The 21211-nt window shown below is 45.4% G+C and overlaps 2 protein-coding genes and 1 long non-coding RNA gene across 4 annotated transcripts; 1 reads left to right on the top strand and 2 right to left on the bottom strand.

The window, feature by feature from the left end:
• The first annotated feature begins 5728 nt into the window (after nt 1–5728).
• Nucleotides 5729–7925, top strand: LOC135393146 (uncharacterized). Its single transcript, XM_064623673.1, has 2 exons — nt 5729–6356; nt 6728–7925. The coding sequence occupies exons 1-2, from the start codon at nt 6044–6046 to the stop codon at nt 7843–7845; spliced, it is 1431 nt and encodes a 476-aa protein (XP_064479743.1). The 5' UTR covers nt 5729–6043; the 3' UTR covers nt 7846–7925.
• Nucleotides 7880–10316, bottom strand: LOC135393147 (uncharacterized). Of its 2 annotated transcripts, none has more exons than XM_064623674.1 (3): nt 10101–10316; nt 9958–10038; nt 7880–9300 (listed from the first exon to the last, which is right to left on the bottom strand). In XM_064623674.1, exons 2-3 carry the CDS (start codon nt 9982–9984, stop codon nt 8083–8085), a joined length of 1245 nt encoding a protein of 414 aa, XP_064479744.1. In that variant the 5' UTR covers nt 9985–10038; nt 10101–10316; the 3' UTR covers nt 7880–8082. The 2 variants fall into 2 exon arrangements, 1 of the variants encoding a protein (XP_064479744.1); XR_010422484.1 differs by lacking the exon at nt 7880–9300 and adding an exon at nt 9316–9728.
• A 3709-nt stretch (nt 10317–14025) lies between these two features.
• Nucleotides 14026–17027, bottom strand: LOC135393148 (uncharacterized). Its single transcript, XR_010422485.1, has 2 exons — nt 16895–17027; nt 14026–16670 (listed from the first exon to the last, which is right to left on the bottom strand). It is a non-coding gene; the product is annotated as an uncharacterized LOC135393148 (long non-coding RNA).
• Between the last annotated feature and the right edge of the window lie 4184 nt (nt 17028–21211).

A 21211-nucleotide genomic window follows, 5' to 3' on the forward strand; every position in this document is an offset into this window, starting at 1 on the left:
GATTACCATAGTTCGTTCTTGAGAACGGAATTTTCCAGGTGTCTTTGTGACGTGTGTTAGCACTGGAGGAGGGGGCTGTGAGCTTTAATAAGTTAAGGAAAGTGCTATTATGAGTTTTCACAGCATTTTTATATATTGTAAGTAGTCGATAATGGTATAACTTTGGAGCAGGTATGATATCAAACTTGGTGAAGAGACAGTCTACAGGGTCTAGAGACGATAATTGAGCTATACACCTCAGGCTCTTTTTCTGTAACCTTAATATAGAGTGTAAATTACCATGTGTCGTTGTCCCCCAAATTAGAGTGCAGTAATTTAAGTACGAATGAATTAAAGCATTATAGACCATTAACTTTATTTTAGTGGCTAATATGTAGCGATTTCGGCAGAGGACTCCTACAGATTTAGATATTTTACGTTTTATGTGCTCAACGTGATCGTCCCAGGTGACGTTGCTCTGAAAATAAACACCGGGTAACTTTTGACTATTAACAAATTCAATTTTATCACCACCAATTTTTAGCGACATAGTTAAGGAGACCTGCTTATTTTTTGGCCTAAATAGAATTGCCTTGGTTTTACCTGCGTTAATATTAAGTGAATTGTTTGTCGTCCATTGGTAAAGATTATGCAGATCCTCGTTTGCCATAGTTATAAGGGAGTCAGCATTTTGGCCAGAGAACAACAGAGTGGTGTCATCTGCATAAATAACCAGTTTAGCATATTTACAAGTATGAACTATGTCATTTAAATACACGTTAAATAACAGTGGCCCAAGGATACTACCCTGGGGGACGCCAGTTTTGATATCCGTAGGGTCGGAAATAAATTGCAATATAGCTACATTTTGTTTCCTGCATTGGAGATATGATATAATGAGCTGTAATGGAGTTCCACGTATACCATAATTCTGAAATTTACAAGAAAGTGTGTCATGGTTCAGCATGTCAAAAGCCTTACTTAGATCAAGAAAGATACCTAATGTTATATTATTACACTCAAAATCCAACAGGATTTGCTCCTTAATAGTTGATAGCGCAGTTTCTGTAGATCGCATTTTACGAAAACCGTGTTGGGAATTAGATATTATGTTGTGTTTATCAAAAAATGATATCAGCCTATTCAATATGATGCTTTCCAGACCTTTTGATAATACGGGAAGCACTGATATCGGCCGATAATTAGATACGGTATTTCTGTCACCTCCTTTAAAAACTGCGACCACCTTCACATTCTTCAGCCGGGTAGGAAACGTGCCCGACGACAAGGCTAAGTTGTAAATATAAACCAAGTGGGGGGTGATTAAGTCTAGCACATACTTTATAGGTAGGATTTGAAGCCCATCAATATCAGAGCTTTTAGAATTTTTCATATTGGCAAATACGGACATCACTTCAGGTTCAGATGTTGGATGTTATGAATTGACACGATTCAGGGGGCTGTGAGTGCACAGCACTAGGCCCTACATTACTGAAATGTTGATTAAAGACGTCTGCCAATGTTTTACCAGTGAGTGTTTCACCATTAATTGTAAGCTCATCAGTTGAGTGATCTCCCACACAGCGATTCATAAGACGATTAAGATTACGCCATACCGTTCGGATATCACATGTAGAGTCGAACAGCGAATTACAATATCGTTCTTTAGTTTGGCGTATCAGCTTGTTCGTAAAATTCCTACATGCTTTAAACTGATCATAATCCTGCTGCCTTCGAGATTTAAGGAACGTGTGAAATAATTTGTTAAGTTTAGAGATCATACTGATTATTTCAGTTGTCATCCATGGTTTACGAGCTCTTCGGCAGCGTTTTTTTTTTTTTTTTGTTATTACAGGAAAACTCCTTTCATATGCTTCCTTTACAAGGCTGAGAAAGCTATCATAAACTACATTTACATCAAGAGAAGAATATAAGAAATCCCAGTTGATTTCTTCCTTGGATCTCCTGAAGTTGCTTAGACCATCTTGAGTAATTGGTTGTGAAGAATATACATTTTGCTTTGCATTTCTACTAACAGGTACACAAAGATCCACAAACATAAATATCGGTAGGTGATCTGCTATGTCACAGGCCATAACACCAGCTGAGATGTTCATTTGATCGTTATTCGTGACAAATAGATCAATAAGCGTTGACGACGAAACGTTAATGAGAGTTGGATGGGATATAACGTTAACGCAGAAATTAGATTCCAACAATCTACTAAGGTTTTGTTGTGGAGTATTACTGCTCATTAAATTTACATTAAAATCTCCCCCGACATATAGGTGATAACCATTTTCATTGATAAACGATAAGTATTTCTCCAAATAGTCCAAAAATTTCGGAATATTTCCATGCGGTGGTCGATATAATGTCGAAAAGAAATGTTTTCCGGAATGAACTGTGATAAGTTCTATGTCATCGGTAGACATGAACTGGACATGGACTGGATCGTTGATTGCACTTTCTTACCCCTGTAAATTCCCTCGTTCTAGGAACATCTCCCCCAACCATGCAGTGATCGAATGCTTCGCGATTTGCGGCAAGAAAGACTTAGAGCGATCTCAATAAGGAAACTCCGCTGTTCACGTCGATGTTTGGAATTTCTAACGTTTTGCTGGTCTTGTCTACTTTGTTTAACATCGTCTCAAAACGTGGCATAAATTCCCGTTTCAAGTCTTGACACGGTTTCAATGAGACCACAGACTTCAAAGCGCACTTCAGTAATTTCATCTCGATTGTTAGCAATGACTTCCAGCGCTTTTAAGACACGCACACACACACACACAAACAGTAGTACCTGTCTAAGACTCCCACAGCATCCGCTCAGCAGGACAATCGCTTACCAGTGACTCTTTTCGGTACTGGAACGGGCTGCTTTTTTGAGCAGTCGTCGGAAACCGTTGTGGTGATGTCGTTCAGCCCCTTGTGTCTGTGCGTGGTTGCTGTAAAGAACTCTTTTACATGCTCGGGGAAATCGAAACAGGCAGCAGCAGCGGGGCAGCACTCGGTAGCTCATTTTGCCACCCTGATTGTGAGAGTGCGCTGAACAAGGAACCCACGTTGCCAGAGGATTTTTCTGGCGTACCAGTGCTTGAAGACCTTTGTACTTTCTACTCATGGATGCAGCATTTTCCTAAGATTGCCCGCGACAGTCCTTGGTGTTTATGCCATGTGCGTCTAGAAAACTCATTAAGGCTTCGAACATGTGCTGTCCAATCCCTGATATGATGACCAATGCCGATGTGCTGATGTCCAATCCTGATGGACAAATGCTGATGTCCAATCCCGAATATTACACGAAATCCTGGTTGAAATGTAGATTTATGGGTGCCAAACATCTCCGTCGAAACTCCTTCACGCTGCGCTCCCGCTTCACGGAGTTATGACACTTTGAATATGAGGACATCCTTTCACTCTTGGATCGCCTCCTCCTCCTCCGACCTCAGTATGACGTAATACCGAGGGCACAACGGAACTGCGTGGTTTCTGGTCCTCATGACGACGCCTGTAAGCAGGGACGCGGCGAACGCGGGGACGCGAGGCGGCGCAGCACTTGGAACGGAAGCGGAAAGAGCGGACGCGTTATGACGTAGAGCCATAGAACAACCGGTCAAAGCGTCACTTCCCGCCTATTTCATAAAGCTGCTCGGCACTGCTTGGCGCCAAGGTCGGCGGGGACCTCGAAAATGGCAGATTTTTAAAAGGTAGCTTAAAAAATAATAGGATGTGGGAGGTGGAGCTTTGCGTACGAAGTGCGTGGAGTGAGGCGTACAGACCTCTATCCGTTCTATCGGGGGTGCAACACCCTCCTGCCCCAACGGCATTCCTCATGTATTTTTCAAACCGCATGACTCCGCAAGGAATTTCTCAATTTGCATAAAATAAGTCTTGAATAAGATCTCAATGGGTTCTAGTACATATATTTTATATATTTATTTATTTGTCATCACTAAAAAACAAGGAACAAAGAAACCGTGGGGCGTGTCCTACACGTGGAGCGTGTACATAATGGTGCCAGAAATTTATCTTTTATTTCGGAAATTTTTCCGCAGTCAGAAATTGCGCTTCGCGCTTCCTTCAATTTTGTTGGCCTGTCACAAAATAGATGAACCTCAGGTGAGAATTTTAATCCCACTAAGTACTAGAAAAATGTGTCTAAAATCTATATGTCCCGAAAGAGTTCGTTTATGTCGAAGCATAGAGTTGCTACACGGATTCTTGTGAGCAGTGGTTAGCCGATATTGACCCGCTGTGTATGGTGGGCTAGAAAGACTGGTGTGCTTACCGCCATATTCAATGCATGGAATGCGCGATGCCCCTGTTTTGAAGCCAAACTCCTGAGCTCCGGCGCTATGCGCTCGCTGCGAACCAAGCGGGTTCTCGTTGAACTAGTCCAACATGTGCCGTGTGTGACGGTGTATGTGTGCTTGACTATTTTTATAGACCTTTATTTTCAACATACCATGTGCGCCGCCATTTTGTTACGACTCCAGCGCCGCTGTGCGGGCATTTCTTCTTGGTGACTGCGGGTCGCTCGTTCCAGCGCATGTAAGAAGCGATGGCTAAGGTGTTGTCTAGCTGTTTGGAGGTTCCTTCCACGTTAAAAATCGGTAAGTACATGTTTCTCGGCATGATAACATCTTCTACAAACTTCTCGGAAAGCATTAACCTGAGGGCTGGAACCGGAGACACGCAAAAACAACAAGAATTTATCTGACGCACAGAAATCTTTGTTGCTTTTCTGCGTACCCGGTTCCAGCCCTAAGGGCTGTACGCCGAAATAAATCTTTCAAAATAAAACATTAAAAAATCCACACTTAAAATTCCACCCTTCGAAATTCATTTTCTGAAATAAACCGTTTAAAAATACACGTCCTCAAAATAAACGCTGTTAAAATAAATCATGGTTAGGCTTAGGAAGGTAATGCTCCGTATCATAGTAGTGATAGCCGTATGGGCGACACGATGTTCTTTTCGGCGAAACATGCTATTATGATGTTTCTTACTAATGTTTGTATTGCTATCAATTACATAACAACTTAGGATTTCGAAATATCCAGCTTAAAAGTGATGACGACGATGCGCGTATGAATACAGAACACGCGAATGATGTCAGCCCCCCACCCCCCTACTAAGTTGGCAAAACTTGTCACGGATCACATACAGACAGACAACCTACTTCCGGTGTACCGCAATCCTCGTTCACAGTTATTGCTCTGGCTAGCCCCAAGCGCGAGGAGGGTACTATTTTCCGCGGCGGACATAGAGCCGTCGGCTGTCCACCAATCAGGGACGATGGATGTTAAAAGATTTATTTCGAAGCGTTTATTCTTCAAAGTTTATTTTTCGGAGTTTATTTCGACAGCGTGGATTTTCTCATGATTTATATTCAAAAGTTTATTTTGCAAATTTGATATTTGAGAGATTTATTTTTGAACGTTTTATTTTTACATGATTTATTTCGGCGTCATCCCGCCCTAAGTATGCACGAAGTTGTCTGCGCACTTTTACTTCTGTCGAAGCATTAATTTAGCGTGCAAATATGCCTTTAAGTGGTTTTGCGATGGCGCGGTTGCTGTACGACATTAACATTATGTTGCAGCCAATAGATAAAGTTTTAAAACCCTCCTAACACGCTCACGTCTCCACGAAAAATAAATGGGAGATACTGAACATAGGATGAACATCTGTTTCGCAGCCTTGGTAAGCATTTGAACTAACCCCTCTGTTCTTATATGTGCTTTGTCGTTTTTTTTATTCTGTCTTTGTCATGATTGCTGCGCCGATCATGAGTCCAAGCGCTTAGCGGCATGCAGTTAGATTATGTGACGTTCGCTTATGTCTAACGCCTAAATAACACGTCGAAGTGTATCGTGCTACAAATCGTATCTTTTAATCGTTCACGGACATCCTAATCAAGACCTCCATTGATTCGTTAGTACACCTCTTCCAGTGTGAATCTACGATTTTTTCTTCATGGTTGTTGCTCCTTTCCTACATAGGTACTGACGTGCTACCCCATCCAAAAACTGTCAATGAGTCTGACTGGGTAGATAACATGAAGTTGTGGCCCCCACTCCAAGAGCACCACATAACATATTATTTACTGAAGTCTAAAGCCTCTGACCTGGAGGATGTCCAAGCTCTTAAGAGCCTGGACTCATACAATTATTTAATTAGTGGCAAAGTGGGGCGGCTTCTTGTCTACCAAACAGACAGTGACACCTGCTTTCTAAAGGGAACGGTTTCACCTTCCCAGGCAGATGAATATCGGACGTACCAGGCGTGGGTGTGCGTGACAAGCGACTGTCGCGTTCTCTGGGGCTCCTGCACCTCCAAGGTTGGCTTAACAAGAGTATGTAGCCACGTTGGTGAGTGTTACATTTCTGTGCTAACATACAATGAGACTCATCACGATTACCAGACCTTAGTACATATGGGCTGTGTCATGGAAGTCATGTGTCACAATGGGGATGTCTCATAAACATGGCACAGAATGCAAAACCAATGCTGGTGCCAATTACCTGTCTACCTACGAGTATTAGAGTAACAAGCAAGCAATCTGATGTTATTGGTAGCTTTTGCTCTAGTTTCGTAAGGCTGGAACACACATAAAAATGAACCTCGTCCTCTCGTCGTTTTTACATGTGTGGGTCCGCGTGTTCCAACTTCCTCAGGCTCAAGGAAATGAATCTGACAAAAGAAAAAAAAATCTCATTTCAAATCGTTTTCTTGCTTGCAGGTGCTATACTATGGAAAATAGAATTTGCAAATCGGAAAGGTCTCACGGGACAAAGTTGCACGGACAGGAGTGCCAGTTGGAACCATGGTACCAAAAGAAATTTCGTACCATCACAGGTACTAGACATGGACTTCAGCATGGCAAAGAACATCAGGCACGCATCACCCACAAACAGAAAGGTCTCAGTGCCACGTTACGAGGACCACAAGACGTACGTAAAAGCTATGAAAGAGAGTGAAATAGCACCGCTGCTTGACATCAGAGCCAGTTTGCTGCATCAGACTGTTTTTGCCAGTTTGCCATCAAATGTGCAGACTAGTTGTTGCAGTCAAAGGGACACTGTGCCTGAACATGGTTCCCATAATGAACCAGAGTTGCTTGCGTGTGAGTTGTGCTTTGAATTCTACAGTCAGTGGGTGAAAATCGAAGAATCGTCAAGGCAAAGGCTCATGAAGTTGACGTGCCAACAGAGTGGTGACCTATGGCAAGCAAGTCGTAATCTTCGACTCACAGCATCAAACCTTTCCAAAGTTCCCCGCAGAAAAGACACTGCGCCGGACAAGTTCATAAAGTCATGCCTGTTCAGTACGTTTCGGGGCAACAAGGCAACGAGTCATGGAAAGAAATTTGAACCAGTCGCAAGAAAGGCCTTCGAAAATAGCTATGGTGTTTGTGTGGAGCTATGTGGAACAGTGGTGAGTGCAACTCACCCATTCTTATCAGCAAGTCCTGATGGACTGGTGGGCACTGACAGTATTTTGGAAATAAAGTGCCCACATACAGAAGACTGTGTGCAGTTTGTTCACACCTGTAAGTACGATGTCAGGAGGGACACTGATGGTAGATATTACCTTGCTAAAGAAGGAAAGAATGGATACTACATGCAAGTTCAATTTGTGATGTTTTGCTCTGAGAGATCAAAATGTTACTTTCATGTATGGTCAGCACTGAATTCTATTATAATTGAGGTGACCTATGATGTAGAGTATGTTGCCATGCATATCACAAGGTTCAGTGAATTTTACTTTAGGCATTATTTGCCCAGGCTTGTTGATGCTGTACATTCCAAGAACTTGGCACTCACTGATGAATATAAGGTACTGTGTTCAGAACGGTAAACTCAGAACAGAATAAACTGCAGGTCACTGGAACACAATGCTGTCCTTTATTTCCTATTATAACTGCACCTTTGAAGTGGTTGCGTATTGAGCTTCATTCATAGCAGCATTTGACTGTAGGTTCGGCCGTGATGGACTTGTCAATGTACTAATATAAAATCTATACACTGTGTGCAATAAGGTGATATACAGTGAATGTGCATTATTATAGTATGCGCACTATGTACACTATATATACTAATCTGTGCGAAGCTCATCCTCGCAATGCTTGGGAGAGATTAGTGGACCCTTCAAGTTACACAGGCCTGCACATACTACAACTTTATTGTTCATTAACTTCTTGTGAGTGATTGGAAGTGCACCCTTCAGGATCCTGTATACTTTGATGCGATTGATCGCACGCTCAACATGGATTCTCAGTCTAGAAATTATCCTGGACACTGTCACTTCTGCCTCAGAAAACTGGCTCTTGCCTCTTGAAAAAGCTGGAATATTCAGCTTGACTCCCTTTTCTTTCATTGAGTTATTTAGAGCAAATCCCCTGTCGGCCATGACTTCCTGATCCTGGTATAAGTAGTTTGCAAACCCGGAATCTTCAACAATGAACTTGTCGGAAGCACGCCCACCATATGCATGTGAGACGAACATGATAAATCCATTTAGTGCGATGGCCACCAAAAACTTCATGGTGTTGCAGCTCTTATAGTGGCTGTAGGTTTGCCCTCTCGAATAAATCCTCTTGGGCCGTTGCATTGGAACCTCTGTGCAGTCGATGATGCAGCTGGTGTTGCCATATCCGCTAGACGTAAACTGTGACGGCGTAGTTGCAAGAATTGTCTCTAATGGTAGCCACACTACAACTTTCCTCATTATGCCACTTAGAATACCAAGCATTTCTCTGAATATTTTTCCTGCTTGGGCAAGTGAGATGCCAAACCGTATTGCCAGGTCAAAGTACAACAACCCGAGCCGTAGCCTCATTAGGGTTAACAATACTTGATCACCCACATTCATTGTGATGGTAGTCTGGGCAGCCAGACTCACTGTCGTCACGAGCTTCCAGAAGCCATCCAGGCTAAGTCCTGTGTAGAAACAGCAAAGAGCTTCTGACATATCTTCAGAGGGTGTCTTCTGTACTGTCTGTGTTTCTGAAGATGTCGTCATCACACGCAGAGCAGCATACGAATGTTCCTCTCTTATGCTGTTGTAGGGGTCTTCCCACTGCGTCCCAATATCACGAACTGTAGGTTGAACTTGGCAACTCTGATGACTCCATTTTTCGTGCCTATCAGAGCTGCTTTCTATTTGTAGCAAGGACTTCATGCAACGAAGGTCAAGGGGGCCAACATGTTGACCATGGTCACCTGCCTCTTCGAATGGTGTAGCATCATGGGGCTCACATTCAGCATTACTTGCAAAGGTTGAAGACGACGACGTGCATGGTTCATGGCCGACCTGTAAATAAGAATTTTTCATGCCTTAGACTAATTTCAAATATATTGCTTAAAATTCATATAAAACAAACGCCGAATGATGCCATGAATGTGTGCAGTATCCACAGAACGTTATGCCTGAGGTGAAAAAACCAAAGAGAATCACATCAGACAATTTTTGCATTTTTTTCTTTAAACGCACCATTGCATATAAATAGGAGTGTCCGTATTCCATTCCTCATGCATAAGTTAAACATGCACATATATTATGTGACAAAAATGCCAGGTGATCCCCACGCCACTCCGAAAACACAGTCATGGTTATGACATTAGCTTAAAGCAACCGCAGTTATCACAAATTTGTCCTACTCCACGGTTTGCAGGCTCTCCTGGTGCATTGCTAACAGTGGCCTGAAGCACCCTAAGGACCGGCCTCCTCCCATGTGTCACCTGCAAGTACTCACAGCGAAGGTTTATGTAAATAATGATCAGCAATAAATGCCAACTTTGTGAGTGCAGCCTCTTGATTCACCTGTCTCCTATTTTAAGCACGCACGACAGTAATTATTATCTGGCGTAAAGCTTATAACCATCTCCTGATATAAACGTGCTATGATATTTTCGACACTCACGATTCTTTCTTATCTAAGGCTAGGATTTGTTCTAGGATTTTACTCACCTTTCTTGGGTATCCCAGCTTCAACATGGGGCATGGATTTATGTTCGTTGGTCTTCCGTCGATGAAGTGTACAGAACATACCTGGAATTAATCGACCATGAGACCTCGCAGCAAGACGATGGTAATATGTTTATTGCACCTACTCGTGAAAACTTGCTTGGCACGAAGTCCTTCCTGTTCAAAGCGATTATCCACTGTCGTCGTTTCTCGGCGGCAACAGGAAACGCGTGCAGCGAGTACACCCCTCACATGCAATCGTGTCGTTGGCGCTGATGAATATCACAACGTTCTTGTAAAAGAAGCTTGCGTTTACGTTGGTTGTTGGTGCAACCGACGACGGCACAGTGCCGTCCGGAGGAATAACCACTGTACATGACAGCTCGAAACCAGGCGTACATAGGCTATCGTATTGCACAGAAACGCTGCCGTCACATGCCACTCCACAAGAAAGGGGCGTGCCCGCAGTCACTTGTTGTCCCTACCCTCCAGGTGGCGTCCGGTGTCGAGAGTATGAGGGAGCCACGTTCGCGCTGGGACGAGGCTAAAATAAATGTCTATAGTGAATATATTTGGACCAGCACTACGTTGGTTTGCCGCACTGACTGTTTACTAGCATCCGCAGTTCTTTGTAACTAAACCACGTGACATTTGCTACCGTCACGTCTGCCTAGCCGACGATCCCTGCAAGCGAAAGATATCGGAATGTTGCGAAGCACGTGACCGCATGTCTTATCTTCGTTGGATGATGACAGACGGGTCGAAAAACAAAATAAAGAGCGGCTACTGCGTCCGAGAGCTCGCCTCCTTGATGGTTTCTTTCTCTTCACTCTTTCTTTTCAGCCTAGATTATCGAGTTGCTGTGTACAGGAAGCTGGGAACACTTTGTCACGGAACATAGGCCGATGGTAGATTGTTCAACTAAATTGTCATTTAGCTAAACTATGGCGCTTTCTATACAGTGTACCTCGCCGCACATCTTGGTTGTTATGTAATTCTTTTGCTCCCTATGTAACTATAAAGGAACATGGTCTCGGCCATAAAAAACGAAATTGTAGCACCTCAGTAGTACTCTCTCTGCACGCACGGTTTTACTGTTGACCAGTAGAACGACCGAGTCATATAGTATATATATATATAGCGCGAAAGATATATTCCTTATTTCCTTGCTCCTTCTTCCTTGCTCCTTATTTTGTTGCAGATAGAGAGAGAGAGAGAAGAAAAAATGCCACACTTGTATTATTAACCGAAAATGCTTGAATGGAATTGATGTTATACAAAGGGTTCCTAGAACATCATGTAAAACTCATTTTATCCACTGATTGAGCGGCTTAAGAGCGCTGCTAGCGTGACATTATACAATAACAACGAATACACTGATGATGATAAATGGGGAAATTCGCCACCTGGGTTTGTGGCCCATAACCGACAGCCTTAATGCCGTCATTATACAGGGTGTCCCAGAAAACGTGTCATTGAAAAAACTACACCACCTAGAGTCATGCGGTCAATGGCATTTGTTCTTACTGGGTTTTTGCCACCTCCTCATGTGAATGTCGTGTAACGTAAGTTTAATTATGTAAATTTTTGCGAGCTTAAGTCAGAAATTTGCCTAGTAAAGGTCACTTTTTTACCCCACCAATGTGAAGAGCGTGTCTAATTTAGTCAAATTAATGATAATTGACAGGGGCATTCAGGAGCTGTCCCATCGGAAAAAATAGCCGAACATCATGCTCTACGGAGGTCGCACAGAATAGCGCACGATGAATTTTTCAGCGCAATCTTTGTCAGTCCGACGAAAGGAGGTTGGAAACCCAGCCCTCCCCGACATCGCAGAAAGAGATAAAACAGGCACGGCTTATCACGTCCGACTTTCGCTGGGATAATGCTTTCCCTCTCCCAATTTTAGGAACTGTTACTTTTTCTACTATCACTCTGTGGGCTGGCACTGAAAGCGATTGCGCTCAAAAAGTCATCGCGCGCTATGGTCCGGTGCTCCGAAAAGCATGATATTCGGCTATTTTTTCCGATGGGATAGCTCGTGAATATCACTGTGAATTATCATGAATTTGAGTGAATTCGGCACGCTCTTCATATTGGTGGGGTAAAAAAGTGACCTTTACTTGGCAAATTTCCGAGTTCAGTTCGCAAATATTTACACAATTAAACTTTGAGTACATGCCATTCACATTAGCATGTGGCAAAAACCTGATAAGAACAAATGCTGTTGACCGCATGATTCTAGGTTGCGTAGTTTTTTTATTATAATTCAATGACACGTTTTCTGGGACACCCTGTAGATTATAAAGATTCAAGTTGAAAAGCGTAATATACATGTGCCCTATGACTTGCGAAGTGCCCGCTTGGTGTGCCCCCCCCCCCCCCCGCCATATTACTTGTGTCATACTACCCTCAGTCGTTCTGAGAGCTTTGTCCTACATTTTGCAATCGATCCGTTCACCGTATGTGTATCTGTTTGCATTTTCGTCGCTGGTAGGCGTCCTGGTGTGGCCCCGACTCTGTCGTGACTCATATCCCCATCTTTTCTGTTACCTCATCACCGCCATCATCAGGTTATATTAAAAAGGGCGTAACATAAGTTACAAATGAAACCTATTGACATTGAACACGGTTAAGGATATAATGTCATGATTGTTCAGTATATGGCCCCATGTTGAAGTGTAAATTAGGAAACCCCAACCGGAGTTTGAGACTTCATAAATGAAAATGCACTACTTGATATTGCCTTTTGCTATGAGGTACACTAGAAGTCAAGAGTCTTCTGCTTCAATACGTGATCTGTTCCTGGTGCCTAACACCCTTCACTGGAAATGGGACTGCCAAGTACTTGGTTGACATTCAGATCACAAGATGGTTCTTGAGATGCACCATATAAAATTTAGGCATGACAGACCTAAAATCCAGATATTCCACGATATTCCTTGGGCAGATCCTTGTAGAAATTTTAACTGGGTCTGTAGCATCTCGAGAAATGTTAATATGGCCCGAAATTTTTTCAAGACCACTATACACATGTCCACAAGAAAGTTCGTGTCCAAGAAGCCTTACAGGGGGAGGGGGGTAATATGCTTATTAAGAAAAAAAAGAAGGAAAGGCTAGCCAGGCAAAGAGCCGGCTTGCTATTCCAAAAAAATGGGAAAAACGAAGAAGAGAAAGAAGGAAAGATAAAGGAAAAAACGGGGAAAACCAAAAAGACAAGGTTTACACTCAAAGACCCTGGCTGACACGCGAACCTTAGCATCTTAAACGTCGCATAAACAAAATTAGACCGCGATGGAAACTAACCCTAGTTTCAGGTTTGACGAAGGCACTGAAGGCGAAATGAGGAAATTAAGTGAGACTAAAAAGAAATATTATAGCTACATCTTTGTTGGGTACTCCCAGCAAATTTCGCATATGACTACTCAAAGTATCGAGCAAAAGAGGAACAAAATGACGCACAGCTGAGAACATATTATATAGAAGATGTGGGAAACTCCTAATTGAGCTATCACCGTTGTCGCACAACTTGAAGTCCCGAATTATTATTAGTATGACATTACTTTAAAGCAGCACTTGCATCTCTATTTCTTATTAGGTCACTGTGGGAGGTAAACATGAAGAAGCCTTCTGCGGGTAGATTGGCAAAGGCAAAAAGTGGATATGCTAGTCCAAAAAGTCTCGGAACTGATTACTTCAGGACGCGATATTGTGGTCTTCTGGGCAAGACAATATTCCTTCCTTTCTTCCTAACGTTCCTTTAATGGCGACATATTCCGAATGATTTTCTTAGAAGGTACGCCGAGTAAGCTGCGCAATTCCTCAAAATTATTTTCCAGGTATCGCTGGACGAAGGGACTGTCCCGAACGAATCTAAATGCGCTCGTATAAAACCGATACGTAAGGCAGGAGTCCCGACTTTGGTTTCGAATTTTCTCTTCTTTCCAGCTTTTGTGAATTGCTAAAGCACATCTTTTGCAAACAATTAACATCTGTGGGAACCCAAGGGTTCCCACTCCCGGGGCGTCGGCCCGTCCGTTCAGCGACCCAGGAAAACGCAGCACAGTCAAATGAACAACAGAACAGAAAGGTTTATTACCTTCAGTAGAATAAGTCGTGGCCTCCAGCCCGTACAACCGTTGGAAACTCAACTCCCGTTCTCGGGAAGCCTGCTCCCTTTTAAAGGGCTAACAGCAGCGCCCTCACGGCGTTGCTAAAACACGTGCCTTCAGAAACGTTATCTATCCCGTTATCGCACGGCCTCGAAATGCATTTTCACACATGTAAACAAACTCACAACACTCCCCCACCCAGAAACATGACTCTGGGGTTATAAGATAAAAGTTCACAAAATGTTCACATGGTTCACTGAAAAGTGTTCAAATCGCATAACTGTTCTGTGCAACTGGCACACACTAAGCGAAACAACGCTGTATTAATGGAAAATTAGTATAACATAAATAAACGAATGATTCCACGTCGCCAACTTGCTTCCTTGCCTTCTCTTCGCTCAAAGGTCATCGTCGGATGGCATTTCGAGGATGATGTCCTCCGGGCTAGGCTCGAGTTCAGGGGGAGGCGGTGGAGGGCCTTGTCGAAGGAGGTCTGGACGGAGGCGCCTGAGGGTTGCGAGGGCCGCATCTACGTCTGACCCGGCGGTGCGTGGGGCAGTGATCCTGGAGCGGTGGAGGGCGCCTCGCAAGTGGGTGCTCCGGTGCACTTCTGGCACCCGACATACGGGACACAGGAGGCGCTCTTCTTCTGCGGTCAATGGGATGGGCGGGTCCTGAGGATGCCTGTCGGTGAGGGTTAACCCTCGGAAGGGCAGGGGTATCCGCGAAGGGCTGGTGCCGCGGAGGGGCCGGACCTGAGCCGCCCATCTGGTGTGCGATGCCCATCCTACTGGCCGTGCGTTGTGGACGACGATCCACGTGGCCGCCGATCGCTGCTGCTGCTGCGGAGACGTCCTCTCCGGGGATGCCCTGGGTCGTGGGCGACCTCCTGTCTCTTGGCGGGGGGGTCGGGGCTTGCCCGTCCTCTGTCGGCAGGGTCGCGGCATGGTGTCTGCCGAGAGGAGAAAAAGGGAATACGGTGAGAGGTTATCTCCACATCGTGAGAGCTCGAAAGGGCTCTCCCCTAAAATGACTTTGTGGAAAACTGCGAAACAGAAATCACACTAATATCACATAACTCGTGAGCACTAGGTCATAGTGACCGAGATAGTGGCTACTACGTGCGCCGCCTGCGGGGACGCAAGTTGTAGCGACTGGAAGCTGGTCCGGTAGCGGGATCCTGGTCCAGGTGTTGAGGGGGCGGAAGGTCAGAGTCTCCGCTCTCGGGGTCTCGGAGGTGGTAAGGTTTCAGGTCCGAGATGTGCACTGGCCCAGTTGCTTCGCCCGTGTCACAGCGACGAAGCCTGTAAGTGAGGCCGGAGGAGCACCCACTTACCTCGAAGGGGCCATCCCACCTATCTGCAAGTGAGGCTGCAAAGCCTCGTGACGCATCACTTAGCGGGTGAGTCCGTCGAAGGACGAGGTCACCGACGCTGTAGGTGAGGTTCCGTCGTCCTCGGTTGTACTGGCGAGCCTGATCCAACCGTGCGACGTCCAGATTCTCCCGAGCCGTCCGAGCTGCATCGTCTAGTCGACTCCGGAGTTCCTCAGCGAACCTTGAATAAGGAGGCTGGGTGCTGTCATCCCGGAGGCGTAGAGCATTCTCCACTGGAAAAGGTGCCTCTCGTCCTAAGTTCAGGAACGCCGGGGTGAAGCCTGTAGATCTGTTTACTGTTGTCCGTGTAGCGAACGCCAGTTCAGCCAGGAGAAGATCCCAATCACGGTGGTGCTGACTAGTGAAAGCAACGAACATCATTTTCAGGTTCCGATTAACACGTTCGGTAATGTTAGCCTGAGGGTGATATGGGGAAGTCTTCTTGTGCCGAATGCCTAAGACAGCGCAAGAATCTGAGAACACCTTACTTGTAAAGTAGGTAGCGTTATCTGTGATGAGCTGAGCAGGAAACCTGAACCGGCAAAAGGTGTCGAGTAGTCTTTCCCACACTCTCTGGAAGTCAGCGTCCTGAGAGGAAACAGCTCAACCCATTTCGTGAAATGATCAGTAACCACAAACAAATACTGGTTACCTCTAGGACTACGTGGAAACGGTCCCATCACATCACAAGCAACTATCTGCCAGGGCCTATTACTCTGAATAGGCTGTAAGCGCCCAGGGGGTGGACCACCACGAGGTTTTGCTCTCTGGCATACGGGACAAGTACGAACATACTTTGTTACATCCTGCCTCATTCCTGGCCATGTCGCAACACGACATAACTTTTCATAAGTTTTCCTGCCACCGCTGTGACCTGCCAAGGCCGAATCATGAAAGTAACGTATGAAAGACTTACGCAACTTCCGTGGCACCACGACTCTGAATGGGGATGAGCCGTCATCGTCATCCGCCTGGGGTATGTATCTGAACAGGATGCCATCCTCGCCCAGCAGATAGGAGTCGTGCCGTCCGTCAGTCGTTCCGGTGCCTGCCGAGTCCTGCTCAGCTAACCATTGAGACACCCGCTGACAAAGGCCGTCCGCTCTCTGAGCGTCTAGGAGCTGCTCTCTGCTCACGACCGTGCCCCAAGACGAAGATACGTCTCGTGCCACTTGCGCTGCTGCCAGGAGCTGGGAAGGCGCATCGGTGCCTTCCTCTCCCCTAAAAAGCTGATAAAAGATGAAATGAACACTCCCATGCCGATGAATACAAGCACCGAGAACGTCTGGGCTGCGTGCCCCCCGCCACCGAACGGACGAGCCGGTTCCAAAAACGTTGGGCGCCAATTGTGGGAACCCAAGGGTTCCCACTCCCGGGGCGTCGGCCCGTCCGTTCAGCGACCCAGGAAAACGCAGCACAGTCAAATGAACAACAGAACAGAAAGGTTTATTACCTTCAGTAGAATAAGTCGTGGCCTCCAGCCCGTATAACTGTTGGAAACTCAACTCCCGTTCTCGGGAAACCTGCTCCCTTTTAAAGGGCTAACAGCAGCGCCCTCACGGCGTTGCTAAAACACGTGCCTTCAGAAACGTTATCTATCCCGTTATCGCACGGCCTCGAAATGCATTTTCATACATGTAAACAAACTCACAACACATCATGATCAAGTAACAGCATTCCTTGCAGCATATCTTTCGTGGGGGCTACTCCGCTGTCATGGCCCTGTTTGATTTCATCCACGACTTTACATTTGCTTTATATAATAACCTACAAATTGAAATATTGGTTTTGCATCTCTCCAGGGCATTTGACCGTGTACGTACCCTATAGAAAGCTGACACATAATACCAAGATCATGGATTGGCTTCGGGACTGATTCCCTGTCTGATCGAACCCCATACACCTGGGGTATACGACAGGAGTCAGTCTTGAGACTTTTGCTGTTTCTTGTCTATATGCACGATATGTTAAGTAACATTAATTGTAAAGCATGTTTATTCGCTGATGACTGCGTAACATATCGCGCGATATATTCCGAAAAACATAGGGATGTCTGAACGTGCGTCCTCAATATGCCGATCGTTCTCTCTCTCTTTTTCTTTCTTTTTTTTTCTGTGTGCTTTGCTTATGGCTCACCTTGCTCGCCTTATATTACGCACCTTTGCAAAGCAGTTTAGAACACATCAACGAGTGGTGTTACAAATTGCAAATCAATTTGAACACCGACAAAACTGTGTCTATGCTGTTATATGTAGAACAAAGGCTTTGCCAACATCATAGTATACTTGCAAGGGAGCTTAGTACAAATATCTTGGGGTCGCCGTCCCGTCCGATTTTAGATGGAATTTTCACGTGCACTTAATAGGCATCACAGTCAAGAGAAAGCCTCTTCTATCTCAGAAGAACACTTCATTATGCTACTGCTTAGGTCAGACTACCGGTATATAGAACACTCGTGTTACCGATCGTCACGTTCGCGAAGGTAACTTGGGACCCCTTTGCTGCGTCTCTTTTGCGGGTTTCTTTCGAATTGTCGCCACTATACGAGTGTATTATGTGTATATATTATATAATTAACGTACGTTCCCTTCTCCTTCCCAGGTTCTTTCTGGGACCAGTATTCTGAAATAAATGTATAAATCGTTATATTTTCGTGTCGTCCCCTTTGTCTTCCGGATTCCTTCCCTCTACTGACTGCTCATATGCAGACTGTACAATTCTATCGCTTCCGTTGGTTAGCTGCAGTTAACGTATATCTCACGCTTATAGCCCACCACCGACTTAAACATTTCTATCACAATCCCCCGTCACCGGACCTCGCAACCTGGAAGGTAAAGGTCGCTCAGATGAAAGGAACGATGAGCACATACCACGAATATCACTACCCAAAGGCAGAACCGGCTGCTCGAACACGTCTTTATTGTTATCAAAGTACACGTGTCCCAGACCCGAGGGCTGATAGGGACGCGCCGACGAATGTCAGCACTGATATCTGGGTGTGCCATTCGTTTGCTCCTGCAGGTGACACTCAAGGGGCATTTTGCATGCAGAGCAAAGAAAAGGCACGCTCATGGGTTAACGGCAGGTGTGTAATCATGTGACGAGTAGCACTGAAATGAGCCGCGAGAGGCGATTAGATCGCATAGCGCCGAGATACGCTTGGCGCCATCTCTCGGCAGGAACATCGGCGGGTACATATGACAACCGCCGAACGGCTCACCAGTCCTTCTAGCCCACCATACGCTGGGGTTTTGGCTGTGCGCAGTGGTGCCATCTGTCTGCATGCCACAGAAATCTGCACAAGTGAGAAAAACCGGATAAGTTGTCACAATCTGTCTTTTGGAACGTGATAATAAATGGAGCGTAGACGCGCAGCTGTTTGCTCGTTATCTAGTAATCCTTCGTTCAGTCGTTGGCTGTGCCTCGACAGTCACGGTTTTTCGCAGTGGGTAGCAGGAAAACCGCTGTCTGCGGAAAACAGAGGAGACGCAAAGAGCAAGCCCTGAACGTCTACAAGAGAAGGCATCTGGATAATCTTTCGGTAGTACCAGACTCTCGCGAATCAAGCAATCTTTCATCGAGAGCTAGCTCAAGCGACAGTACGCAAGACGTGTGTCCAGGAATGTCGGTAAACGGACATGGAGATAACGTCAGAGAACAGAAATGGATTGCGGAGCGAAATTACGCTGCAATGCAAAATGTGCTTGCTGAAGGTCGTTGTAGATACTGAGGGTCCACCAAATAGCATGTCAGATCGTATGGGCGTGAACACAGCAGCTATTTCCGGGGTGCTATCCATTGGGGTTGGGTATGCCTTGAGCGGTTCCATAATGACTAGCTGCTTCCAGAGATCGTTGACCCACGCATGCCACGCAGTATGCCTATCAGGGACCCTGACTACAAAAAGAAATACAAAACGCAGAATAGGTCTTCGTAGTGCAACACTTTCGTCAGATCATGTATTCATACTGCAGTTGTACATGTACTACAATTCGCCTTTCGTTACACAGCTCTCCTTTGCTGTGTTTCCAGTGAACCCCAATGGGGCTTTCATCGTCTAATCCAAGTCATTGGAAGCCTCTGCTCCGCCTGCGGTGTCATGACGAATATGAGCACATTCCAGTGGAGCGTGGACTGCGTCACACACAGGGACACTGTACGCTAGCTGGCTTATCACACGAAGCCTGATTTCTGTGTTGTTTGTGTGCCCGCGGCGCTCCTGGTGTTCATTGGGTACAGTTTATTGCTGAAGCTTATCTCTTGTATTCACCTTTGGGCAGCGTGTCCTCGAACCAGTGTTCGTTCCTTTGAAGAGCGCATCATTCTCGGGAGATCTCGGGTGCAGTGGCACAAAGCAAAGCAAACCCTTTTCTTCTTCGCTCTCAAACACAAGAGTGCGGCTGTTATACGCTTGGATTATTTTTCGCCAGTCGCAAAATCGTTCGCGACCCGATCGGCCATCTTGTTTGCTGACCTCCTCGCCTCCTCCGTCCAGATGCGTACTAGGCTTGACTTCCGCCTTGTACAACATGCAAAGCACGGCCTCAAAGTCCTCAGAGGAAAGCGCAGGTTCGAAGACGAGGTTGAACACAGCTTTCAGAAGCACGCAAAAGCATACAGAGATTGAATGCATGCGCTTTCGTATGAAGCTGACCAACTGTTCCACGAATCGCCATTGCCATCAGCAGGGAATAACGTTTTTCGTTGCCTAGCCTGAACGAATGATATTCATACGAATGTCCTTAGTGGGGAACGACATGCAGTTTCCCCGTGTGACATTGGTATTAATTATCCACAGTGACATCATTTGCGAATGACATTCTGTTTCTTCGTGTAGCTCGATGCAATACAAACGAATGACATTTGGTGCGACTGTCATTTGCTAGGAATGTCATTCAGTCTGCCGTATGACAGGAGTATAGGGACTGTGCTACAAACTGGTGGCGCCGCGATGCGACATCCGGAGAAAGTACCTTGCGTGATAGCTGCCGGGTAGTCAGCTTTGTTTAGATGTGAAGTGCGAGCGTCTTTTTTGCCGCACTGGAGTGGTTGCTTTGCTAACTATGCAAGCACATAACGAAACTCTTCATTAGGGACCAGCTAATGTTTCATTTCTCGTGATGTCTATGCTTCCAATACCACCGATGGCACTAGACTCGCAGCGAATGGCGTTCGTGACGCGCGTTCGGCTCTTGCATGGGGTGTGCACAACATCAGCTAATAGTACATTCTATTTCTTTCTGTTCTAGTTTGGATGAAACTGAATGAGGACCTGCAGCATGATCAATGATTTACAATTTGTCACTTCCGTGACGGTGAAGCGCCGCTGGATACTGTATCACCACCTAATGCAGCGACCAAACAGCAAGCGACTTATTTCGAGATAACGATTGAGGTGTTTCATCGCCAGTGCCCAGAGCCGATATTGCTCCCGGTAATTTGATGACGCGTTTTACAGTGAGAATGGAGGTTCTACGTTGTCCAAAAAGCTTAGTATTTACGCACCGACCATTTCACAAGCGTCGTGTAGCCGAGGTAAAAACTCATATATATATATATAATTTCTTCTTTGAGGGTTTCTTTAGCGTTATTGTATCTGAAGATACTGGAAAAACTGCAGTAAAAGTTCAGACAATATGTTTAGACCATACGTGTTTATTTGTATGGGTAAAACAGACGCGTGATGTAGATTTCAGTGACGAAGCTATGTGCGCAGTGATGTGCCAAAAGGACGAAAGGAATACGAGACTCAGTCAAAAACATAATGTTA

This window comes from Ornithodoros turicata, chromosome 4 (genome assembly GCF_037126465.1).
Source record: "Ornithodoros turicata isolate Travis chromosome 4, ASM3712646v1, whole genome shotgun sequence".
Lineage (NCBI taxonomy): Eukaryota > Metazoa > Arthropoda > Arachnida > Ixodida > Argasidae > Ornithodoros > Ornithodoros turicata.

Excerpts from the sequence above, each read along its gene's own strand:
- LOC135393146 (XM_064623673.1), top strand. The coding sequence starts at position 6,044 with ATGAAGTTGTGGCCCCCACTCCAAGAGCACCACATAACATATTATTTA. Across the intron at positions 6,357-6,727 it reads AAGAGTATGTAGCCACGTTG|GTGCTATACTATGGAAAATA; the intron begins GTGAGTGTTACA and ends TCTTGCTTGCAG.
- LOC135393147 (XM_064623674.1), bottom strand. The coding sequence starts at position 9,984 with ATGTTGAAGCTGGGATACCCAAGAAAG. Across the intron at positions 9,301-9,957 it reads AGCTGGGATACCCAAGAAAG|GTCGGCCATGAACCATGCAC; the intron begins GTGAGTAAAATC and ends TCTTATTTACAG.